Source organism: Populus alba, chromosome 4, assembly GCF_005239225.2.
Source record: "Populus alba chromosome 4, ASM523922v2, whole genome shotgun sequence".
NCBI lineage: Eukaryota > Viridiplantae > Streptophyta > Magnoliopsida > Malpighiales > Salicaceae > Populus > Populus alba.
Window position 1 is genome coordinate 6,320,098 of NC_133287.1, and position 24,822 is coordinate 6,344,919.

A 24,822-nucleotide genomic window follows, 5' to 3' on the forward strand; every position below is an offset into this window, starting at 1 on the left:
TCCTGTCCCAACGAGAATTGTACTAGACATCAATGCTTCACTGAAACCAAGTTGTTTTCATTGACCCAACTTATTCGATAAGGAGATGGGTGTTTGTCACTCTTCAGTTTCAGTCGTTCCACCGCTGTTTCAGAGATGACATTCATGCCGCTTCCATTATCAATGATGACGTTCAGTGCTCTGTCCCCATGTTCTAATCGGGTATGGAATATATTGGTTCGCAGCCACTCCTGATTTGTATGGGGTTCTTTCTTATTTCCAGTTAATACTCGATGAATAACACAACTTGGTAGTTCTGAGGTGCCCAATTGTTCCTCCTCTTCCTCCTGTGTAAGTTCAGTTGTTTCATCTTCCTCTGTCTCATTCATTATTGTTAATTCTCTTTCGCATATAAAAGCCAATTTCTTATCCCTGGTGGGACACACCACGGCATAGTGTCCAAACCCTTTGCATTTGTAACACTGTGGACCTTCAGTTGCAGCCCTTGTTCTTCCTGTTTGTTCTCCCGACCATGAGCTTCTTGGTTTATTCATTGGTGTTTGTGGTTTCTGCATGGGAAAGTTTGATGTGCGTCCAGTGTTTAAGTCCATCAGCATAGGTCTCTTCCCACTCGTGCTTTGCAATTGTTTTTCCAGACGTAATGCCAGCTGGTATGCCTCATTCACATTGATTAGTCGTGCGATCAACATCTCCTTGTATAAGTCACCACGTAATCCATTCCGATATCGTGCTAATGTTTGCTGGTCCGTCTCAACAATTCGACTGCGGGTAGTTAATTCATGGAAACGGTCTGTGTATTGGTCCACTGTTAAAGCTCCCTGCCTCAGCTGCAACATTTCTTCAAACATCATCTGTTCATAATCAATGGGTAAGTATTTTTCTTTTAGTCGTTCTTTCATCTCTTCCCAGTCTGAAATTGCTGGCCGCTGGGTACGTCTGAGTTGCTCTTCCACGCTTCCCCACCAGGCTCGTGCATGTCCCTTTAGTTTCAGCCTGACATATCTGGTTTTGCGGTTTTCAGCGACGACAAACCAGTCGAAATAATCCTCAATGGCTGTCAGCCAATCCTCAAAAGCGTGTGGATCTAGTTTGCCATAGAAGTCCGGTACATCTATTTTAATTCTCTTGGTGAGTTCGTCAATGGGTTGATTATCCATTAACCTCCTGTCACAGATACGTGGGAAGTCCTCCCTGTATTGTTGAACACGAGGGTGACGGGGTTCAAGATCCCTGAAAGTTTCAGTTTCTATGTGCTCCCTTTCAATCCTCTGATCACCTTCTAGTGAGTCTTCACGGGGTTGGCCACGTCCCCTTCTATTAGGAGATCTTATTCCTTCTCGTGCCCGTCGTTCATCCATAACATCTATGCGATTAGAAAGTTGTTCTAGCATATGGGTGATTTTGGTGAGTTGTTGCTGGTAGTTTGGTTGCTGGAATTCTCCATGTTCATGCGAAGGGTTGCTGATAGCATGATTGTCTGCCATGGTATATGATTTACCACTTCGGGTTAAGGTCATGAACAACTCTGATACCAAATTGATGTAAAGCCAACTTATTCAACCTCTCGTTGAATTAAGCAAGAAGTTAATTAACAGTACAGAATCTCTCTGTAAAGGGAATCGCTCCGAATTCTATTATATAGAATGAATGGTTTTTAAAGAAAACAATGTGTGTCTCTTGTTCTGTTCTCTCCCCTTTAAATATTGTTTAAGAATTATAATTCAATACGTAAATTTAATCTAATCCTAATTTGTCTAGGAACTATCATTACAGCTAACTAGGATAATAGCTAATAAGTTTAAAACATATCAAGTCCTTGTTCTGCAAGTCTTCTATGTCTGGTAGAAGTCTTCTATGTCTGGTAGTCTTGCGGTTTAAGCTTCCTCTTCTTCTGCCTCCAGAATTGCATCACCGTGCTCTTAATATTTATATACATTTTTAAAAAATTGGTCTAATCCACAGTAGAAGGCGAAATAATATACTAGTATGTGTGTATATGAAGACAAATTCATAAATAAATTTCAGGATGGATCCTATATTTATATGAAATGAAAGGTAAAATTCGTATTAGACTTAATAACTTCTCACGGGGAATTTATAAAGCACTTGAAGGATAATCATTGACTTAATTCGTGTCTATGAGAACTAAATATAGGAGCTACCAAATAGGAAAGCACAAGTATTACTTTGACTGAAAATCCGTTGGAGTAATATAAATCTCAATCCTTCGATCACTCTCTCAGTATTTGCACGCTAATATTAAGATTATCTTCTCCAAACTTATCCATCAATCTCTATTTATTTTAGCTTTTAAAAAGAGAAAGAAAATCCACAATTTCTTACCATAATAATAAGAATTAAGAAAAGAAGAAGATATATTACATATTGTCGCGAGATGATGTCGGGCTGGCACGTTTGTGTGCCTCCTAAAAGATATTATTTAGAAGGAAAATATTATGAATTTAATTATAAAATTATGATTAAGGTTAAAGAGTTGCTACCTAGTATTATGATTAATATGAATCCTATAGTCTGCGAGAGTTCGTATAAGGGACTAGTTGTGTATAAAGAAGATGCATCACCTCTAGTATATCTTACCTGAAGTAAGTTGTATTGTTATTTAATTGTTTTTGTAAGTTAAGTTTCTATTTATTGATTTTTTTTTAAGGTTCAAGGCAAATCTCTCTTCGTGAGAAAATCTCTATCTTATTGGGTTCAATCCTAACTATTCTAAAGTTTGGATTTTAGAATCACATTATTTTATACTTCGTATCTTTAATATTTGAGAGTATATTTTACTGTGTAGTTTTTCACCCTTCCAAATAATCTTTTCAATTAAGATCAAATTGACCTCCCAAACTTAATTTTTTACCAATTGAGCTATTAATAAAATTAATTTGATCAATTTAAAGTATAATTAAATCCTTACACTTAACTAAATCCTTCAATTGGACCCAAATTAACTCTTAAACATAATTAAACTTTAATTTGGTAAATGATTAAATCAAATGGCATATTAAAAATTTAATTATGTCATTAGACTTATTTTTTATTCAGATTCATGCAATAATTATTTAATTTGACCTTGAATCTGTATTATTCCTTCAGCCTTAGGTATAATAGGCATACAATTAGGCTTCAAAATTCATTCAAAATTGTAACTTAATTTTTTTATATGTTTGAAATTCTTTTGGGCATGCTTTCTCATATTGTAGTTTTTTATTTTATTTTGAAAAAAAAAAAGAATTTGGAGGATTACCTCAAAATATTTATTACACGTATTCTTAACATATCACACACTAATTTTTAATGATAGGCAGCGCAGAGTGATTATGAGCAAAGTTGTGATCACCATACAATACATGCAATTATAAAGCTGCTGTGATTCTATACAGTAATGTAGAATTTATTAGCCAACCAGTTACACTCCAATCTTTTGAATGGGGCGCCCTACAGCAGTTACAAGACCGAACCTGCCTGCATGGCCTTTCCTTTTGCATATAAAACCGGCTGTCTTTGTAATCCAATCTCTGGCAAACACATATCGTTCATTTGGATAATAAATCTTTTTTTTTTTTAATTTCTCTTCTCTCTCACAAAGATCGACACCATCAGTTACCCAGAGATTCTTGTGTTTATTCTCTCAGTGCTGTCCACAACCCTCTAAAATATCGCTTTGGCCAACTTGCTTATCTCGTCTCCATATGGCTCTTCTAAACGTTTCTTGTTTTACAAAACAACAGGACGTTGTCATATTTACTCTTATCAATATGGTTTTGAATGAGTGCTAAATCACCCGAAGAGATCTGCATTCTGTATAACAATCAGGTAAGTACAAGATAACATGTGGCTTTTCTATTTTTTTCTTTTTTCAATTTCAAGATTCTTTTTTTATTCTTGTTCTTGTGTTTTTGGTTATTTTTTTGGTCATGGAGGATTCTTATTTGTGTTGATGAAAATGGGTTTTGAATATTTTGATGTTCTGTTTGCTTGTCGATATTGTTCTCTCTTGTTAGCCCTCTTATAATGGTGTTTTGTTTCTTTCTTATTGTTTTTTATCAGTGCATTTTTGTTATGTTTGGCATTGTAAATGGATTTGTTGGTGAATGTTCTTTTATTGCAACCGATCGAATGCCGTGGTATTTTTCATTGGATTGTTTTTTCGAAGTCCAAAGTGGGTGTTTTTGGACCCCACTTGTATGTTTTCTATTCTTTTGCTTCTGTTGTTTAGGTTTTTTTTTTTTTTTTTTTTCAATCGATTTGCAAAGTTGGATATAATAGCAATTTTGCCATGTTTAAGTTTGCACATGACTAGGTCCTTAGTCTTCTCTGAACTATTGCAAGCAATGGATTACAAGTTGTGGTCAATAGTTTATGTTTTTTTCTTCGTTTCCTAATCTTTGCATGCCTAAACTCTTGGACAAGCCTGCATTTTACCAGTTTAGAATTACAGCAATCTTTCCTTTAAGTTTAATCAGAGTATAAATGGTTGGCTGATAAATTCTACTACATAAATGTTTTTGCATGGTTATATCAAAAGTCTGATGGGGGAGAGTAATATAGTATGTGATGATTGGCAAGGTCTGTACGAAGAGAGCGCACAATTTAATGATCAGGGGCTCTTTTTTCATGCTTTGTAAAACAATGCAATCATTCAAATATGCTGTAAACACTTGAGAGGTTAATTATGAGATTTTTCATGTCTTTGTACTCTTATATCTGTTGGGCATGTTTGAGAAGGCACTTTTTGTTTATTTGTTTTCTAAATCAGTATCCCTTCTCTAAGTGGTTGTGTAGAATAAGAGTTAGTTTACCTTGCCAAAGAGCAAAACAAGCCATATGCCAGGGAGCAAGTGTAATGTTGATCCTGCCACACCCAAAAGTAGAACAGAAAGGCTAATGAAGGAAAGAAATTTACGGAAATTAAACAGGGTGTTTAATCTGAATGAGAAAGCAGGAGATAGTTTGAGAGATGCAGATCTCTTTTCTAATGATTCGGCATTAACTGAAACTGAAAATTGTGCTTCGCTTAATGAGGAAGAATTGTCTGAAGGGGTCGATGGATATGAAAGGCAAGATCAGAGGCTTCCTAAACAACGTTTATTGGTGGTTGCCAATAGGTTGCCCGTCTCTGCAGTTAGGCAGGGCAAGGATTCATGGCAACTTGAGATAAGTGTAGGTGGGCTAGTCAGTGCACTTTTGGGTAGGTGATACTTAAATTTCTTTCTCTAATCATCCTTTCAATTCCTTTTGTATATCAATGTGTATTGTCTTCTTTTCCGATAATTTCTGTTTGATTTAACATAATCATGTTACCCTTTTCTTTTATGTCCATGTATTTAAACCACTGGCACTGAGTTTTAAGAGAATTTGAAGTGTTGTTATTTTCTTGAAGGTCTGAAGGAGTTTGATGCCAGGTGGATTGGCTGGGCTGGTGTAAATGTGCCCGATGAAATTGGACAAGAAGCACTAACTAAAGCTTTGGCTGAAAAGGTTCAAAAACCTTTTGTTGCATCTTGATGTTTCAATTCTTGTTCATCTATGATCTCGAACACTCTATAGATTATCGACTCTTCTTCTCTCTGTAGTCTGTGCTATGGTTCAGTTTTCTCCTTAATTTTGGTCTATTTTGTGCAGAAATGCATCCCAGTTTTCCTGGACGAAGACACTGTTCATCAGTATTATAATGGTTATTGTAACAACATAATATGGCCTCTTTTCCATTATCTTGGGCTACCCCAAGAAGATCGCCTTTCAACCACCCGTAGTTTTCAATCTCAATTTGATGCTTATAAGAAGGCAAACCAAATGTTTGCTGATGTAGTGCACGAACATTATGAGGAGGGTGATGTTGTTTGGTGCCATGATTACCACCTAATGTTTCTTCCCAAATGTCTGAAAGAGAAAAACAGCAACATCAAAGTCGGTTGGTTTCTTCACACTCCCTTTCCCTCCTCTGAAATACACAGGATGCTGCCATCTCGTAGAGACCTGTTGGAATCTGTTCTTGCAGCCGATTTAGTTGGGTAAGTTGTGAGTAGTGTTGTACAGCATTTTGAACTACCTGTTTCCACCAACTTATCATGTGCTCCATCCTGCTTCATATATTCCAGCACTGTATGCTGCATGCTTAAATTCTTACAAATTTATTGTCACTGCAAGTTTGCTTCAGAGCACACATGGCGTTTTAGGAGTTGGACACCAGGCCTAGATTAAGTCCCCTAAAGAACTTAAATTCTTATTTTTGAGTGCCATCTTCTCTTTCTTCCTGTTTCTTACGTAACTTGTATGGAAACAGAAGATCAAACTCAATTTGTTTCATGAGAAATGAAACCTTTGGAGTTGATGCTATTTCCTCTTGATCATTGGATGTGCTTCGTGATATGAACTCATACACTCCTGCTACGTCCAAGAGGTTGGGGAAACATTTAACAGCTAAAAACTGTACGTTCATTGTGTGAAATGGCACTTTGATTCATAATCTAATCAACCTGGTTGATTTCTACAGATATGTTATAGATATTTTTCTACTCAAGTTGAAAGAAATAAGTAAGAATAGTATAGATATCAATTGCATACAAATCCCAGAAAGTCATGCTAGCAGAGCCAATGTTTTTCTGTAAGAAACCTGCTAAACAAAGTATTTTAGGCTGTTTCCCTTGAAATGCAAAATCCGAGACTTGTTTTGGAATTTTGTATTATCAGTGCTTGTTGCATAATGTTAAACACGTCTGATTGAAGAAGTAATAGTCAATCTTCTTACGCATCAGAAAATGTGTTCTGTGTCTCTGTTACATGCAGATACTATAAGAAGTTGGATCCCTTTTAAATTGGAAAACTAAACAACAGATGCAGATTTAGCATCTATAGGAAGTTTCTTCCAAATGTTTAAGAATTCCAGGAACCTAAATTCCTGTCTGAACTGAACAATAGCTGTTGCTTTCTGTTCATCCCAATTTTCCTTGCTCCAATCCTACTCGTAGAAGGAGTAGATAATTTTACACGTGATTTGTGAACAAACTAGATATTCAATGTAGCATAATGATGCAGCCAGGTTTAAGGAACCAAATTATCTCTTTGGAAAATTTGTTTTCGTGGTAATTATTCTGGTTTTCTTTTGATAATCAAGTTTCTAATTGCTGGCTTTTTTACTTTCAGTTTTCACACATATGATTATGCAAGACATTTTGTCAGTGCTTGCACTCGTATCCTTGGGCTTGAGGGTACACCTGAAGGAGTAGAGAATCAGGGAAAGCTGACTCGTGTAGCAGCGGTATATATTTTGCTGATAATTTTATTTCTCTTATCTGCAGACCTGCAAATATTTTGCTTATTAATATAATATTAAATATGCTTCTTTAACTTTACTTATAAATCTGTTTCTCAACCCTTATTCTTCCTCATGATGGCACCATTTCGTTTTTGGGAGATTGAAACTGCAGTTTCCTATTGGGATAGATTCCGATCGATTCATTCGAGCTCTGGAGCTCCCTCAGGTCCAGGATCACATAAAAGAACTGAAAGAAAGATTTGCTGGCAGAAAGGTTGGAACTTGAATATTGGTCAATTTTCAGGCAATTAGGAGATTGTTGCTTTTGTTTTTCTTTTCCTCTTGATCAACCCTTTTAATGCTCTTATATATTCACATGATCTTAATGATTTTCTTTTCATGATGTTTGAATCAACATTTCATTACCGATTAATAGTATGAATAAATGCTTTCCTTAATATGTGCTTGCTAATGTTAGTTTGTTTATCTGGCTGCTTGTTTCGACTCATATGTGAGTAGGTAATGTTAGGCGTTGATCGTCTTGATATGATAAAAGGAATTCCCCAAAAGATATTGGCGTTTGAAGAGTTCCTTGAGGAAAATCCAGAGTGGCGTGATAAAGTAGTTTTGTTACAAATTGCTGTGCCAACAAGAACAGATGTTCCGGAATGTAAGTGCTTTTTTTTAAAATAAGTTGTTACCGGTGCTCTTTTATTCAATATAAACATCAAGCAAACTTTCTTCTAACCCAATTATACTGGCACAGAATTGACTAAGTGATGCATGGAACCCCAAGAGAGTGTCAATTTCCAGTGGTTTAACAGGGATTTAGGGTTGTGGTTTGCTAGTGATCACTAAAAAAAGACAAGAAATTCTGAAACTAATTGAGATTCTGCGGATTAATTTTAATCTTGGGCTTTCAGATCATTGCCAACTGTAAGAAATCTAGTTTTGTGGTGGTTTAATGAACCCAGAAATAGTGCCTCGTGATTGTAGTATCAACTATTAAGGTTCTAAGTTTAAACATTGGCTTCCCAATGAGCTCTATACCATTTTGAGGTCTCTGTTACCAGCCTTACTCTTTCTTTTTTTTGTCTTTGACAGATCAAAAGCTTTCTAGCCAGGTCCATGAGATTGTTGGGCGCATCAATGGGAGATTTGGGACTCTCACTGCGGTTCCAATACATCATCTGGTTTGCTTTTACCTTATGAACCATGATATTTGTCACTGGAGTTAGTTTATGAATGGAATCAAAGGTTCCCTTGTAATAAATGAAATTACATATACCAGACTGGTGGTAATAAAAGTAGTGGAAGAGTGGACTTCCAAATCCAGACAAGCTTCTTTGTTTGAGAAAAAACTATGATTAAATCATGTTGCCTGAATAAAAATTATTTAGTATCAGAATAACATACAAAGCTTAGTCCTGGACAGACTATGTGAAGAAAACGTGTAGCCTAACCAAATCAATTTAAATTTGAGGATTGGTGGTGTATCAAAACTTCTTTCATCCACCAAACTACTCTTTTTTCCTTTATTATTTTCTTGTTCATGGAAGCTTGAATTATGACATGCTAATAGTTTAGTAATCATTTTTCTTATATGGTGGGTTTTATTAATTTCATTGTGAATACTGGGATAAATGCTTCTATTGAGAAATATGTGGAAGCTCTATGAGTTAAAATGTTTCAATTGTTCTGCACCATGTCAATCTAGTGTAGAAAGTTGAAATTAGGTGAAAAATGCATCATGGTGATAATTATCGATTGATTGATCTCTCTTGTGACTATTACTTGCTAAGTTTTTCCTAAATTTCTGCATTTTCTTCTCTTTTCCAGGATCGGTCTCTTGACTTTCATGCGTTATGTGCGCTATATGCTGTTACTGGTACCTATTTATAGGCATTTTATAGTTCTTTATTTTTTTTTATGGAATGTTACACTGGATTAGATATTATCATTTTTGTGAATAGTGTTCTTGAGCCCTCTAAAGAGGATGGATGAACTGCTAAAATTGTAGAAATAAACGAGTAGGAAAACTTTTGCTGCCAGTAAAATGTGGAATGAGATATTCCATCTGGTCTATGCCTTCATTCTTATGGGGTTTAATTTTATTTTGTTCTTTTCCTTCATTGATAACCCTCTCTCTTTTGGAGGAGATGGGGGAGGGCAATGTCATGTCCTGTTATGCAGTCCTATATATGACTTTCTAAGTGTTCATCTATAATGACTTCTACAGTTTTGCAAGAACATGCAACCAACAAATGCTTGCATTATGAGTTACATAGCAAAGTAGGTGATCATCTTGTATGCTATTGTGTAAAATGTTTGAAGAAATCTGAACTAACTGCATACCAGGTCCAGCATGCATAATTTTCCTCCGCAGTCGATAACTGAACGTGGAATCATGTGAAATTTTTACAAAAGCGACATTAATATTTGGAGCTGCTTTTGTGGATATAAACATAATGTATCTGCATTTACATATTTAGTTTAATGAGGATTTGTCTAGCTGACCTTCAATAAGAAGCTCAATCGGTCATAATTAGATTGTTTTGGGAGGGTAAATTTAATTTCAGGCTTATCAATACATTAACATTATTTTTTTTTATCCAGATGTGGCGCTTATTACGTCTTTAAGAGATGGAATGAATCTTGTCAGCTATGAGTTTGTTGCCTGCCAAGCTTCCAAGAAAGGGGTGCTCATTCTGAGTGAGGTATTAAAACTCAGCAATGCCTTTGAGATCATGTTCATACAAAAGGACTAAAAGCTTAAGAAATCCAACTATCCTGCTCTATTTTATTTTTCAGTTCGTGTGAAGTAATTTAACATAGAAATGCAGGCAGCCTTTTTTTATTTTTGCAGAGGGTTGAAATAACAGCTTTTTCTCATTCATTACTGGAAGTTTGTCAGTGTCTAGGAGGAATCTAAGATTGGATAGTTATGTTTTTGCTCTGTCAAACACGACAAGAACCTATAGTTAACATTGCATTTGGTGTTCTAGATGATCAATAACCACCAATGGTGGTTGAGACAAAAATCTTAGGATCATCCAGAAAGTATTTGAATGAGTTGCTGAATTCCTATTGAAACAAGGTGAACATGAAGTCTAGCAGCTACAAGGTTCCCTTTGTGATGGCATACAATACCATCTTATGTGTATATTCCAGGGATAGTCTCTTGCTTCTGTTAGGATTTTTGGATAAAGATACATTTTAGAAATAAAGAAGAGAAACAGAAGAACACATTGATTATGCTTTGAATATGCCAGTTTGCAGGTGCAGCTCAGTCTCTTGGCGCTGGAGCCCTCTTGGTGAATCCATGGAATATTGCAGAAGTTGCTGCTTCAATTAGTCAGGCTTTGAATATGCCAGCTGATGAAAGAGAAAAAATGCATCAGCATAACTTCATGCATGTGACAACACACACATCACAAGAGTGGGCTGCTACTTTTGTAAGGTATTCATCATATTGTGTTACTGCAAATATTGTGGAATCTAATGGAATTAGTGTAAATTAGTAGTAATTTAATATTACTAATATCACCATTCTAGAAAAGTAAACATGCTTGAATTTCATTTTCTTCCACTGTTTTTCAATCTTTACTGTGATGAGAAACTAGGATCTCTTATTTATCATCAAGATCTTAATTAATTTCTAAAATCTTTCAAATTATTACTTTTTTTTTTTTTTTACAGGAGGTTATAATTAACTCATGTAATATGGCATTTATCTAACATATAAGAAAAATTACTTTTGTAACTTCTAGCTACTTTAATGGATTAAAGGCCATTTTTAAACGTCAAAAATTGGTTTATTTGGTTGGAGAAACTTTAAAACAAATTTAAGACAAGAATTTTTGTACGCGGACATGTTCCATCATCGTGTCAATGATGATATTGATGAAGCGTAAGTGATAACTATTATCGCTCAACAACAGGATTTCTTAGTGGAGACATGTTCTATGTCGGGAAATAAAACTTTAATATTTGGAAGTACATGTAGTGATTGGTTAATATTTTTTTTTAGTTTAACGTGGGTGTCCGAGCCAACTTGTGTGCACCTCAACTATTCCCACGGACCCTGAAGTTAACGACCATGTAAGCTTCCAGTGGCCATCATATGAGCAACCTAGGGCTCGAACCTGAGACCACAGAGGGAGCAAACCTCTTGGTCCCAAGCTCTTATCATTGGGCCACCACCTAGATGATTTGATTGGTTAATATTGTTTTGTTAGTGTAGTGGTTTTACATGACTTGATTTGTTTTAAAATGTTCCATGGGGAATATGATTTAGCACAATAAATGGGAAATGGGAATTCATATTGGTGACTTTCTCTTAGTTTGTTCAGTGAAACAAGTATTTTTATATATTTTTTATAAAGTATATTGGAACATTTGGCCTCTTTTTACTTTAATTTTGAAGTTCTCCTTTCTGTAGTGAACTAAATGATACCATTATTGAAGCCCAACTAAGGACAAGACAAGTTCCCTTACTTCCTGTCAAAGTTGCAGTTGAACGATATTTGCAATCCAATAATCGTTTGCTTATGCTGGTAAGCTGTTTTACTTTCAACTATGAGCATGATTACCAGTAGCACTTCAATTATGGCACCTTTTCATATAAGTTTTGGAACTTCTTTCCTATCTCTTGTTCACCTGGACATAAAGTTACGTGTAGCTGATGTACCGAAAATGGGGAAGTAGTTTCAAAATGCTGTTTGTTTGTATAAGTCTTCGCGAAAGGTTACAATTAAATGAATTCTAAGGCATGCACAAGTATCTTACGTTTCTCCTTCTAATAAAATGCTTTAATATGAGGAATTCCATTAAGTTCATATGCGTTTAGTATGTCCTATTCACATGTGTGAATTTCTGGAAGTGTATACAAACAATCTGTTTTTAATTTCATGAAGTATAGTTGTTTTCGATTATTTTTATCTTTATTGCCGTACATCATTATTGCAGGGTTTCAATGCAACTTTAACTGAACCAGCAAACACTCAAGGAGTTAGAGGCGGTCATATTAGAGAGCTGCAATCTAGATTGCACCCGGAAATAAAAGAAACCTTGAAAAAACTTTGTGATGATCGTAGAACAAACATTGTTATTCTCAGTGGAAGTGATAGAGCTGTCCTGGATGATGTATTCTCATATCTTTAGTTACCCTTTTCTTGCCTCCATATTATGCCTTTGAGCTAACAACTTCTTATACAGAATTTTCGAGAATACAATTTGTGGTTGGCAGCAGAAAATGGAATGTTTTTACGCCATAGTACAGGAGAATGGATGACAACAATGCCAGAAAATCTGAATATGGATTGGGTTGACAGTGTCAAGGTTAATATATCACACCTTAAAACTTAGTACTTTCCATGACAGGTTCTCTAACTCTAAATGCCAGATGCTTATTCATGATTTCAGCATGTTTTCGAGTATTTTACAGAAAGAACACCTGGATCTCATTTTGAGCTTCGTGAAACTTCACTTGTATGGAAATACAAGTATGCAGGTACTTAACCGCTTTTTTTTTTTTGTTCTTTCTTTTTCTACACTTTCAAGTTTGAAGTGCATCTGTTGTACTGTGTATTATCTCTTACATGCACATATGCACATGCATTTAAGTTCTGAATATCACGGGATCACACTTTGTCATGATGATGTCCTAACAACAGCATTTCTTTTACCTTTTATTTTCTTAAATATTTAAATCTTTTAGAGAGTCATTTTGGAAAGCTTCAATCAAAGGATATGCTACAGCATCTCTGGACTGGTCCTATTTCAAACGCAGCTGTTGATGTTGTCCAAGGTGATCGATCTGTTGAGGTTCGATCTGTTGGTGTGACAAAGGTATACACACAACAGGATTAGCTGCTGTACACCACGTACCTGCTTTGTGACTTTTTCAGATTGACTTGTTTGTCTTTCCCATGGATATTTCCATTTACATACAGGGAGCAGCAATTGATCGTATTTTAGGGGAAATAGTTCGTAACAAGGGCATGAAGTCACCGATTGATTATGTCCTTTGTGCTGGGCACTTTCTAAATAAGGTCTGTTTTCCTACACATAATCTTTGAGCAGGTTTTACTTTGCCAAATGTATTAATATTTGAGAAATGATAAGCATCCAATTTAATTTTATATTCTATATTTTTTTTTAACTAGTAACACTGATGTAAAACCACACAAACAAGATCACTACAGATAGCTAATTCAAAACATAAATCAAAATCACCAACAAGGAGACACTCTTGATTTTGAAGAGATCAAACCATGAGAGACACTGGAACCTGGGAATTCAACAAAGGAAAGACGCTCAATCCTGGAGAATATTCAAAAATCTTTATTTCAACAATAATAGTATGCTTTGAAAGACTAATGTCTCGGTGTTTATTTATATGCATCAAACCAAACAAAATAGGAAAACCTAATAAATCTTAATTCAATAAGGAAACTAAAATTCTAATCGAACTAATAAATAATATATACTAATATCCCCGAGTAATAAAATATAGAATAATGATACAGTATTAAAATTCCTAAATAAATAGTAATTCCTATTGTTGTCCTTCATCCCCATCATTTTCTCTTGGATAAAAGTTGACATCGAGTAGCAAAAACTCTACAAACTTGCATGCACTCGATAGGTGGAAGAAATTCTGTTTCACTTGATACCTTTCATTCTTCTTTAATGATGAGAATAACGTTGGCAATAAGATAGTCTTCTCAACTACAAAATGGAATTTAGGAGTTACAAAGACAGTATGAACAACCTGAAGCCTAGCTCGTTTAGATCCTGCCATTCCTATCTACCTATCATTAGTCAATTCGGGAATCCGTTTATGAGCTCACTCAACCGTACGCCAACGCTATCTATCTTGTTATGGCTTTTAGCTCATTCTTTTGATAACTGGTTATCGTCTTTAAACTCTTCAATGTGACACTTTGAAATCTTCTTGTACAAGATCCATTGCTTTAACTTCCTCATCCTCAAAGTCGTGTCCATCTTGTGTCTGCACAGTCACAATTTTTCTCAAACAAGTTTCTTACATGTCATCTTCAATGCATTCATCAGCTTTGACAACAACTTCTCGATTCTCTAACTTGAGCTCTGCTTGGTTATGTTCAATCTCTTCACCTGTAGTCAGGTTGTCACTAGACTCCAAAGTTTTGGATTGTACATAGTTATCAATGAGAACTTTATTATAGTGATCATTAGGAAAGCCTAATTGCACTGCTTTATACAAGGAGTAAGCTTGAATGCAATTGATAAGAACACTCTCAACTAGCTTAAGTGCATTATATGAGAAACCTTGGTTATCCAATCTCATATTTATCTAAAAGAAAGACTAGATCCGTTGGAATTTCATCAAATTCCTTGAAAATCTCAAACATCATAGACTCCATGTGCAAGAACATACCTTTGGGATAGCTGTTTATAATGAAACTTGTCAAAAAAACACCTGAGCATATTCCCAACCAGAGTTACATTTGAGATCTAGCATCGAAAGATAAAGTTTAGCCCTAACAATAATTTAAAATATCCAAGTGTGCTTACGAACCAATCGACTTGAAGTATTAGAGGCATCTTTTAATACTTCTAAAATAAGCTGAAAAACCTCCATCATCTAACCATCACTATAAGGAGCATCTAGCTAGGGCAGTTGTACTCAAAACCTTCCACAAGCTAGTGGCAACAGAAACTTTAGCCTCTATAGCGGGATTTGATGCCATTCTCATGGAACTAGATAGAAATTGGTCCTCTTTCACTAATCCCTTCGCTAATCGATCATGCCAATAAAGCACGTCCATAGAAGAAGTAGGTAAACAACCTTGTGCGGGGGACTTGACTCCCCAATCAATTGCCTCTCCTGAAGAGAAAACACATGTACCTATACCCCAGAATGTGTCTAATCAGAGTACCACCTTTAAATCCAAGAGAGACACATTTGTTCTTGAAATACCAAGCCAAGAGAGACACAGTTGATCTTGGAAACTCAAGACAAGAGAGACACTCAATCTTGAAGAATATTCAAAGTCTTTATTTTCAATAATAATAATAATAATAATATGCTTTGAATAACTAATGTCTAGGAGATTATTTATATGCAACCCGCCAGCTAAAATTGGAAGCTAAAATCCTAATTTAACTTTAACTAATAAATAAGAAATACTAATATTCCAAGTAATAAAAAATAAAATAATGACACAATTATAAAATTCCTCAATAAATAAATATTAATTCCCATCGTTGTCCTTCATCCCCCATCAAACACCTCGTGCAATCTGTTAATTTTCACATTGGAACCAGCATTTTAGCTATGGACAAAATAAAACTTGCTCAGCAAAGGCTTTTTGGTTTTCAATGTTCTTTTTGGCTAGACTCTGATTTGAGTGATAATAATCTTTAGGAATTTGTTAATGAATAATTATAAAATAAAAAGTTTGAACAATGAAGCCACTGCCCTGGGAATAGTGGCAGTGGCGTTTACAACCTTTTCTTTTCTTTTCAACCTTGAAGCATGTTCTACCAGCTGCCATTCAATATAATCAGGTCTCAGATATATCCAAGTCGCATTAACTATTTTGTGGAATTTCCTACTCTCAAGACTATACCAAATCATTGCATTGTCTGTTCTATTCAGATGCATGGATGCATATAAACACGCTACTCTTCTACTGAAATACAAGTATCAGAAATTAATGTTTTTTTTTTTTTTGGAATTCATTGCTTCAGGATGAAGATGTCTATACATTTTTTGAGCCAGAGCTTCCTTGTGAATCACTAGCCTTAGCACGAACCAGGTCACTAGATCCTGCGAGGACATCTATTTCAATGATTCCAGACAGTACAAACCAAGTCAAGGCTCATCAGTTACGGAAACAACGCTCATTGTCAACTTTGGAAAGGAGCAGTTATCGAAGTGCTGCTTGGCGGCCTATAGTTCATGATAGCATGTCATTGCCAGAGGGCTCATCTGTACTTGATCTCAAGGCTGAGAATTTCTTCTCTTGCACTGTTTCCCGGAAGCAATCGGATGCTCGATATCTCCTCCAGTCATCAGATGATGTTGTCACACTTTTAAAAGATCTGGCAGAGTCTAAATCACCAAATTGATTCAATTTTACTGGTTTTCTTGGGGCTGTAATTCAAATTCTTGAGAAACTAGAGAGTATCCTGGCGATTATTGTTACGGGAGCTAGCAGAGGTTCCATGATCAATTTGATTCAAGCTATCTTTTTTCCCTAGTTGGTTCAGTTGAGAAATTCGAGAACCTGACAGTGTATCTAGAGATCAAGGAATTTTTGGCAAGACATTCCTTTTTGTTAGTTGAGTGACATCAAAGGTAGCAACTAGAAGTTACATGATTTGAAGAAATTTGGGGTGTTTTTTCCTTTCTAACACACTTTGAAAAATATTTAAATGGTTAAAAATTTATTTGAAAAATAGCACAATTTGGTAAAAAATACAGTTTCCACTGTAAGTTTTAAAATACTACAGTTCTCAGCTACGAGTTTTGAAAAAATTGCAGGTGAGAACTGCTATTTTTAGAAATCGTAGGTGGGAAATGTAGTTTTTTAAAATCCTAACTTTAATCTTAAACTTTAACTCTAACTAAATTCTAAGACCCTAAACTATTTTAATCTCAAATTCTAGCCCGAAACTTCAAATCTAAACACTAACCTTACATAACAAATGTTGCTTTTATTTACTTGGAAAGGCCTAATTTGAAATTCTAACCAACCTAAGTATGAAAGTTGAATATATAATCAAAATTAATAATTTCTCATACAATAATAATCTTATAACTACACTCAACCATGTAGCCCTTGTCTACATATAAGTAAGTACCTATAAGAGTTGAAAATTCTACTGCTCCAACATAGATATGAAAATTCATAATATGCTCAATAATATTATAATCTCACATAATATAACCAAGTGAAATTGTGAAAATGTAAATTAAACATAATAAGATTAAAAGTCAAATTGTGCTGGTAATTAGGGAAGTACAAGTAGTGGAACAAATTAAAAACAATAATCGTAATCCCTTGTTATTCATATATTAGTTGTGTTAAGGAATGAATAAGAAATAAGTTATCAAAAAAGAATGATGAAAATAGATAAATGAGTCAAAATAGAGCATAAAAGTACTTATGATGGAAAATATATGAATGAGTCAAGATTGAGCTAGATAATCTTACATGTAAAGTGAAGAAAGTTTATGGGTAAACGAAAGAAAAGGGAGTTTAACCTTAACAAAGGAAATAAATGAAATTAAAATAATAGACGTTTTATATGTTTTCTTGAAAGGATTAATGATGATTTGTGTAATTCAAGAGTCGTAAATAATTTGTTGGAGAAAAGGGTAATGGACACACTCATCACTTGTTCTATTACTCTTATTTGCCTAATATATATTTTTCATCCTTCACATTAGGGATGAGATGTCAATAAAATTGATGGATGGTACAAAATCATTGATTCATATAAATTGATGAAAGCACATTTGATGCAAAGTGAGACATTCAATATTGAAATGGATCATTTAATAAATTCTACTTAAAAATATAATACATGAACATTGAATCGGGATAAATAAAAATAATAAAATAAAAAGGGCTATAAATAGGTACAATATATAATGGGATTGAAAAGCAAAACAGTTGAAAACAAAATACATGTAATAATATGAATTAAAATATGCTCGTGAGGTGAAATGAGATATGGAATGAATATAATATGTAATGGAACAATTTTATGATCCTATGTGTCTCAAGGTATTTTTCCTTGAAGAACTCTATTCTTTATAATATGATTTTAAGTTATTTAGTCTTTTATTTTATTTTTTTAAAAGTATTTTTTACTTATAAATACATTATAATAATATTTTTTTTTTATTTTTTAAAAGTTATTTTTTGACATCAACATATTAAAATGATCTACAAACAAACACAAAATATATTAATTTAAAGTAAAAAAAATATATTTTTAAAAAATTAAAATAAAAAAATAAACAGGCCATGTAATTATTTCTAATGTGATGTTACAATATTTCTTCAATTTCACTAAATTAGCTAATTCAAAGTCTAGTTCTATGATAGAAAAGTGAGCTTGGAATATAGTCCACGTATCATTCCAACTCTATATTGAATTTACTGATATAACCTTTCATTATTAAGAAATTAAATAATTCCACGTACCAAACTATGTTCTTCAAGATCCCCAGAGAACTTTCGACTTTGTCTTTGGCATTTTATGATTATTTTTCTTATGAATTTCAATTCATGGAATCTTTGTGTGACTTTTTGGGACATCATCGTCATTCTATACAACTTCTTGCCGACGCCCATCTACTGTTCACTCGAACCTTCTAGACTCTCGATCTTGGCGTAGAGAGATTAAACAGGCATCGCACTTGCTTTGACAGCAATTGGACGAAATAGCTATTACATATTTCCTTTATTTCCTTTCCTCTTTCTTAAATTAGCATATAAGACAAATTTAATCTTATTTCTATGTAGGATTAATGGGTATCCTTCTCGTGGAATTTTACAACATTATATTGACAAATGAATATTTTAAATTAGCATATAAGCAACTCCAGTTAATGAATTTAAAAATAATCTAAGTTTCACGAAATTTGAATCAAATACTTCATTATATTGACAAATGAATATTGCTATATGTTATATAACTAACGGTCCGTTGATCATTAAACAAAGTAAAGTTTGAGTGCATCCTATAAAATACAATCTTTATATGGTTTTTATATGTTGGCTTTATGTATTGGTTGAACTTTGGGTCCATAGGCTTATTCTACTTTTCTTAGAATATATTCTAGATCAACCCTATTTAGAGGTCCATTTATTTTTAAATTATTTAGAATTATTCTATCATTAAAAGTTTTTCTTAGTTGATTCTTTGTTCAGATAGTGTATTATTCCTATTATAAATTTTTTGGCCAACAAAGCTATTTCCTATTTTGTTTAGAATCATTTCTCTTATGATTATGTTTTTTGCACTTTCTAATCTAAATGAGTTTTTACCTTAACTTTCATTTATTTGGAAATTTTATTCATTGTCTCTAATATAGTATATAGTTAAAGTTAGAGATCAATTCATTATTTTCTCTTCTTTTTTTTTTTAATGACTAATTTTGCATTAGCATCTTCAGTAGCCTTAATAATTTCTTTATAGAATTCCTTATTTAAGTTTTGCAATTTTTCTACTTAATGCTTTAAACTTCTTTCACCATTCTAACTGTCTTTAACATTTGACTCCATTATAGCATGATTTAATCTCTCTTTCATTGCTACAACTCTATTGTAATGATCTTTCAATCATCTTCATCTTAATTCTATGTTTCTCAATTTCTCCATAAAGACATTTGTACCTCTTTTCAAGTATTTTATTTGCTTCTTTTACTTTTCATTTAAAGAGTAAATATCTCTTTTCTAAAATCATAAATCTCCTTTCTTCTTTATATATTTGTTTCCTTCCTTTGAAGGATTACTTCTTTATTTCCCTCTTTAACAAGGATATCCACTAATATTTTCTTTCCTCTAGATTCTCTAGTAATTTTGATCTTTTTGGTGCCATGTTTTTATCAATTATTTTGTTGGTTGTTTTGTGCATGTTTCAACTAAGAGAACTTTATAACTTGTATTTCAGACTTAAAGTTCTAGACTTTCACTAAGAAACTAGATTTGTAACTAAAGACTTATAGCAATGCCAAAATATATTTCAAATACTCGTGAAGTAATCAAACACTTTAATACATTGAATATAAATAAAAACTTTATTACTTAAAATTATAATACTTATATTCATATGATGATCTTTGTTTTAATTACAAAGAATATAGGCTTGTATTTTTTGATGTTTTCTAGTTTCTTTTGATATAGAAATTGCAAGCTTAATGATTATCACCTACAAGTTATTTGCCTACAGATTACTGCCTACATGTTATCGCCTTAAAGTAAATAGGTTTTCAAGTTCTTGTAAACTTGATCAAACTGCAGCGCAATTATTTTTAATTTGTGTTAGTTGTTTAAATTGCTGTGTGCTTTCTTCTTCCCTTAACCTTTTTTAAATAGGGAAAATTGTAGATTTATGCATGACTTCAATTGCTCTCCTTCATTCCTCCATGTACCATGTCAATTTTCTTTAACAACTTTATACCGTTTCTACTTTGTATTCTAATATTTCTTTCACCTGATTCAAACTTTGTTTTCCCTTATGTAATCTTAGTTCAACTCATATCCAAAGAGAGACAAGTTGATATACTTTGTATCTAGGCTCTATTTGTGTTTTATAGAAAATAGTTTTTAAGAAACCACTTTCTAAACTTTTTTATATTTATTTACCATTAAAAAAGTTGGTCATTGGTCAATAAAAAAATACTTTCCAATCAAAGGATAAATTTAGCTTAGTTTTCAAAAAAGTATTTTTCTTTTATTTTAAGCAAAATACTCTTTCCAAAAGTTATAAAAAAATAAAAAATATCATATTACTTGTTGATTATATCAAATTTGTTTTTCAACCATTTGTTTGTTATATATTTTATTTTGATTTTTTTTCTTCAATTTCATCACACAGAATTTACTTGAATTGTATTTTCATATCAAATTTGGTACTTCTTCTTCTTTTTTTTATTTATTTTCTCTTATCTTATTCTTAATTAAAATTCTTTTATATATCAGATTTGGTCCCTATTTTTTTATTGCTATTTATTTTATTTGAAATAATTTATAAAATTTATTTTTAAAAAAATTTTCATCATCTTTCAAATTTTATATATATCAAATTTGATCCCCATTCTTTTTGATCACTATTTGTTTTATTTTAAATAATTTATGAAATCAAAAAAATTTTTAACTTCATACTCTTTCAACTTTTTTATCTGTCAGATCTAATCCATATTATTTTGGTTGATATTTGTTTTATATAAAATAATTTATGAAAATGAGTTTTTTTCAATTTCATGTTTTTTTAAACTTTGTCATATGTTAGATTTGGTCTCTATTCTTTTAATAAAACTTGATAAAATAAATTAAAAATTTTATAAGTTATTTTTTCATGACATAATAAATATTTAAAAAAATTCAATTTATTTTCTATAATATTGTTGAACAAAAATTCATTTTTTATTGAAATTAATTTTTTTTTTTTTCAAAAAATTCACCCAGATGGATAAATAACACTTTTCTAGGCCCCGTTTGTTTGTTGGAAAGTAGTTTCCTTTTGAAAAGTGAATTCTGGGAAAGTGAATTATTTTCTGAGGTTTGGTAGTGTAATGGAAAATAAGTTGGAAAACACTTTCTAGTGTTTGGTTATATCATAAAAAATGAGCTGGAAAATAACTTATTAATGTTTTATTTTTCTCAAGATTATTGAAATAATGAGAAAAAAATCTTTCAAATTAAAAAGTTGAATGAGAATGAAATTGAAAAAAAAAAATATAATTTCATAAATTATCTCAAATAAAATAAATAATAATCAAAATAATAGAGACTAAATCTAAAAAAAAATAAAAGATGAAGAAATTTAAATAATAATAATTAATATTTCATAAATTATTTCAAATAAAATAAGTAACAATCAAAGAAATGAGGACCAAATTTGATAAATAAAAAATTTCAATAAAAAATAATAAGGGAAAAGCAAATAACAATTATAAAAATAAGGACCAAAGTTAATATAAAAATTAAATTTTAAGAGATGAAATTGAAAAATAAATATTCAAAACAATATATATATATAGCAATCAAAAGTTTGAGGATCAAATTTGTTATAATCAGAAAATAACATGACATTTCAAAAATTTTTATAAACTTTTAAAAAGTGTTTTCCTCCCAGATTTTTTCAGAAAAACACTTTTCTAGAAATCAAGCCAATTTTTTTTTTTATTAGAAAGTATTTTTCATTAACCAACTTTTATAATAGCAAACAAACACAAAAAATTTTAAAAATAATTTTTCAAAAACCATATTCCAAAAAACTCTCCTTTCATAATTCCTCCGCCCAAAGCCTATTGCAGTCATTGCAATTAGGAGTGTTCACGGTTCGGTTCGGTTCGATTTAGACTCAAAAAACCAACCGAACCGAATTATAGGAATTTCATAAAATATTAACCGAACCAGACCGAAAACTGGTTCGGTTAAATCCGGTTTTTTTTGCAAAAAACCGGGAAATCTAATCCCATCCTATATGGGTTTTTTTTTTTCCTTCAAAATATGAAATTTGAGGATTTTGTAGAGAAGAGTGATCTGGTAAAGCCTTTGCCCAGTGTACTACAGGTAGTTGCCGGACATAGTTATGTGAAATAGCTGAATTCACTATTCAAAGTAAGGGCCGACCAGCTCTTTGATCCAAAATATCTCCAACAAAAAGACAATATGATCTCTTTTTACATACGCTAACAATGCTGCAAACTTCATCCTTTGAGCCTCCACTCTCATACCTTGATAGCAGTTCCAAACTAGATATTTCAGTATCTAGAAAGGAAGATTGGGGATTAATTGAGAGGGGAATTTCTCTGGAAATGACTAAGGAGGCGGCTTTTGTGAGATGCACAGAGAGGCAGGTTATGTATTGTTATGTTAGGGTTAGCCGGTTAGGTTAGGTTAAGTTAATTATTTATAGTATAATTCTTTTTTAATTGTTTATTGGGTTTCGTTCGGTTTGGTCCGGTTTCTGGTTCAAAACCGAAACCGAACCGGACCTATTAAAATTTATGGTTTTAAATTTTTTTTTCAGTTTGATTTTTTCAATTAATTTTTCTTTGATTTTATTAATTTTCTCGGTTAATCATTTATTTTGAACACAGCTAATTGCAATGCCCTCACAACCACGAAGGAGAACACCTAAATATCCCCCTAATCAATAGGAACTCAGCACTCCTTTTCTTGCTTCTTTAAATTCCCTGGAGAAGCGACGCCAAGCAGATCCCAAAATGACTTCTCAACATATCGCAACCCACAGAGAAAAAGCAGAGATCCACACCGGCGAGTCTCTCTGCAAGCAAAAGTCCTTGGAACTCCTCGAAGAGATCCACCTCCCTATGGGTCTCCTCCCACTTGACGACATCGTTGAGGTGGGTTATAACCGCACTACCGGGTTCGTTTGGTTGAAGCAAAAGAAGAGAAAAGATCACAGATTCCTTAAGATCGGACGCCAAGTATCTTATGATACGGAGGTGACAGCTTTCGTCGAGAACCGTCGGATGCGGAGACTGACTGGGGTCAAAACCAAGGAGCTTTTGATTTGGGTCTCCATCTCGGATATTTATGTTGATGAGAAGAATTTGGAGAAAATAACGTTTGGTAATCCGACAGGGATCTCTAGGACTTTTCCTGTTTCGGCTTTTGAGCTTGAGGAGGACAAGAAGTGAGGTTTCTTTCGTTACATTGGGTTTTCAGTGTTTTAGGATTTTCAGAAATCCGAGGATTCACGTCTGTGTTCTTAAGATGGTTTTATTTTGGACTGAATAATATAATTTAATATGCTTTTTACGCAGTTCAATTATTTTAATGAGATTGATTTATGTTATGCCTGTTTTTTTTGCGCCATGATTGTTTCTCTCTGACAAGTGATGTTGTTGGTTTGGATTAGGTGAATTTGATGCTTAGCTTGAAGATAAATATGCAATCCCCCCCCCCTCTCTTTAATGTCCACTGGATTTGGAAATCAAATTTTAGTGTGTCAATTTTGGATGGAAAATTACTTGGCTTGGGCTTACATTTTCTTAGTCCCTGAAAACATATTAGTTTTATAGTTTGCTAAGCTTAGACCCGACCGACAGAGAATGATTTTCATTTGGTGATTTGTCTTTTTGTCTAAAGGTTTTGTTCGGTTTGGTCAAGGTAGATAATGCTATACAAACACTAGCAATAGGCCGGCAAAAGGTTTGCATATCAATTTGTTTAGAAATTAGCATGAAAAGTTTATTTGCTAATTGATTTAGGATTTTTTATTTATTTTATTTAGAACTTTTTTATTATTTTTTCTAGAATTGTTTAGGATGATTTGATCGATTATAAATATGGTTATTTAGTTTGTATTTAGGTTTATTTGAACCAGATTTGATTTCAAAATAATATATTATGTGTGTGAGATGAAATTCTTTTATTTTGATTCTTTATTGAACAACTCTGTTTATCAAAGAATTAACCAAGTTTCATTGTGTCTTTCATACTTCTCGTTTACGTCTCTTTATAGGTGTTTTGGTAGGGGTTTGATTTCTATAATCTTGGTGTCTTAGTACAAGTTATCAAGCTCAATCACAAGCCTGAATTTAACTTTAATGTATGGGTCAATTTGATTGTGGATTTCTAGATCTTTATATTCACGGAGTTTGCATTATTTAAAATACCTAATTTACCCCCTCTTAAGTTCTTTGGATTGACATTTTATTTTATACACTGTGTTAAAAGTTGCCCACACTCATGTTTGTGTTAGTGTACATGCCTTGTAGCCAATTAGTTGGTTACATGTATGATTGACCTTGTTTAAGTAAATATATTTAATTTATTAATAAATATTTA

At 32.9% G+C, this 24,822-nt stretch overlaps 2 protein-coding genes across 2 annotated transcripts; both read left to right on the top strand.

Annotated features, from left to right (window-relative positions):
- The first annotated feature begins 3,443 nt into the window (after positions 1-3,443).
- LOC118030381 (alpha,alpha-trehalose-phosphate synthase [UDP-forming] 1) lies at positions 3,444-16,948 on the top strand. The gene is made up of 18 exons (XM_035034462.2): positions 3,444-3,828; positions 4,798-5,203; positions 5,396-5,493; positions 5,638-6,026; positions 7,159-7,273; positions 7,443-7,544; positions 7,790-7,940; positions 8,375-8,463; positions 9,110-9,158; positions 9,887-9,987; positions 10,543-10,730; positions 11,712-11,826; positions 12,239-12,415; positions 12,488-12,610; positions 12,695-12,782; positions 12,990-13,120; positions 13,225-13,323; positions 16,010-16,948. The coding sequence occupies exons 2-18, from the start codon at positions 4,840-4,842 to the stop codon at positions 16,388-16,390; spliced, it is 2,760 nt and encodes a 919-aa protein (XP_034890353.1). The 5' UTR covers positions 3,444-3,828; positions 4,798-4,839; the 3' UTR covers positions 16,391-16,948.
- Positions 16,949-23,108: 6,160 nt separating this feature from the next.
- LOC118030382 (uncharacterized) lies at positions 23,109-23,794 on the top strand. Its single transcript, XM_035034463.2, has one exon. It carries the CDS (start codon positions 23,232-23,234, stop codon positions 23,667-23,669), a length of 438 nt encoding a protein of 145 aa, XP_034890354.1. The 5' UTR covers positions 23,109-23,231; the 3' UTR covers positions 23,670-23,794.
- Positions 23,795-24,822: the final 1,028 nt, after the last annotated feature.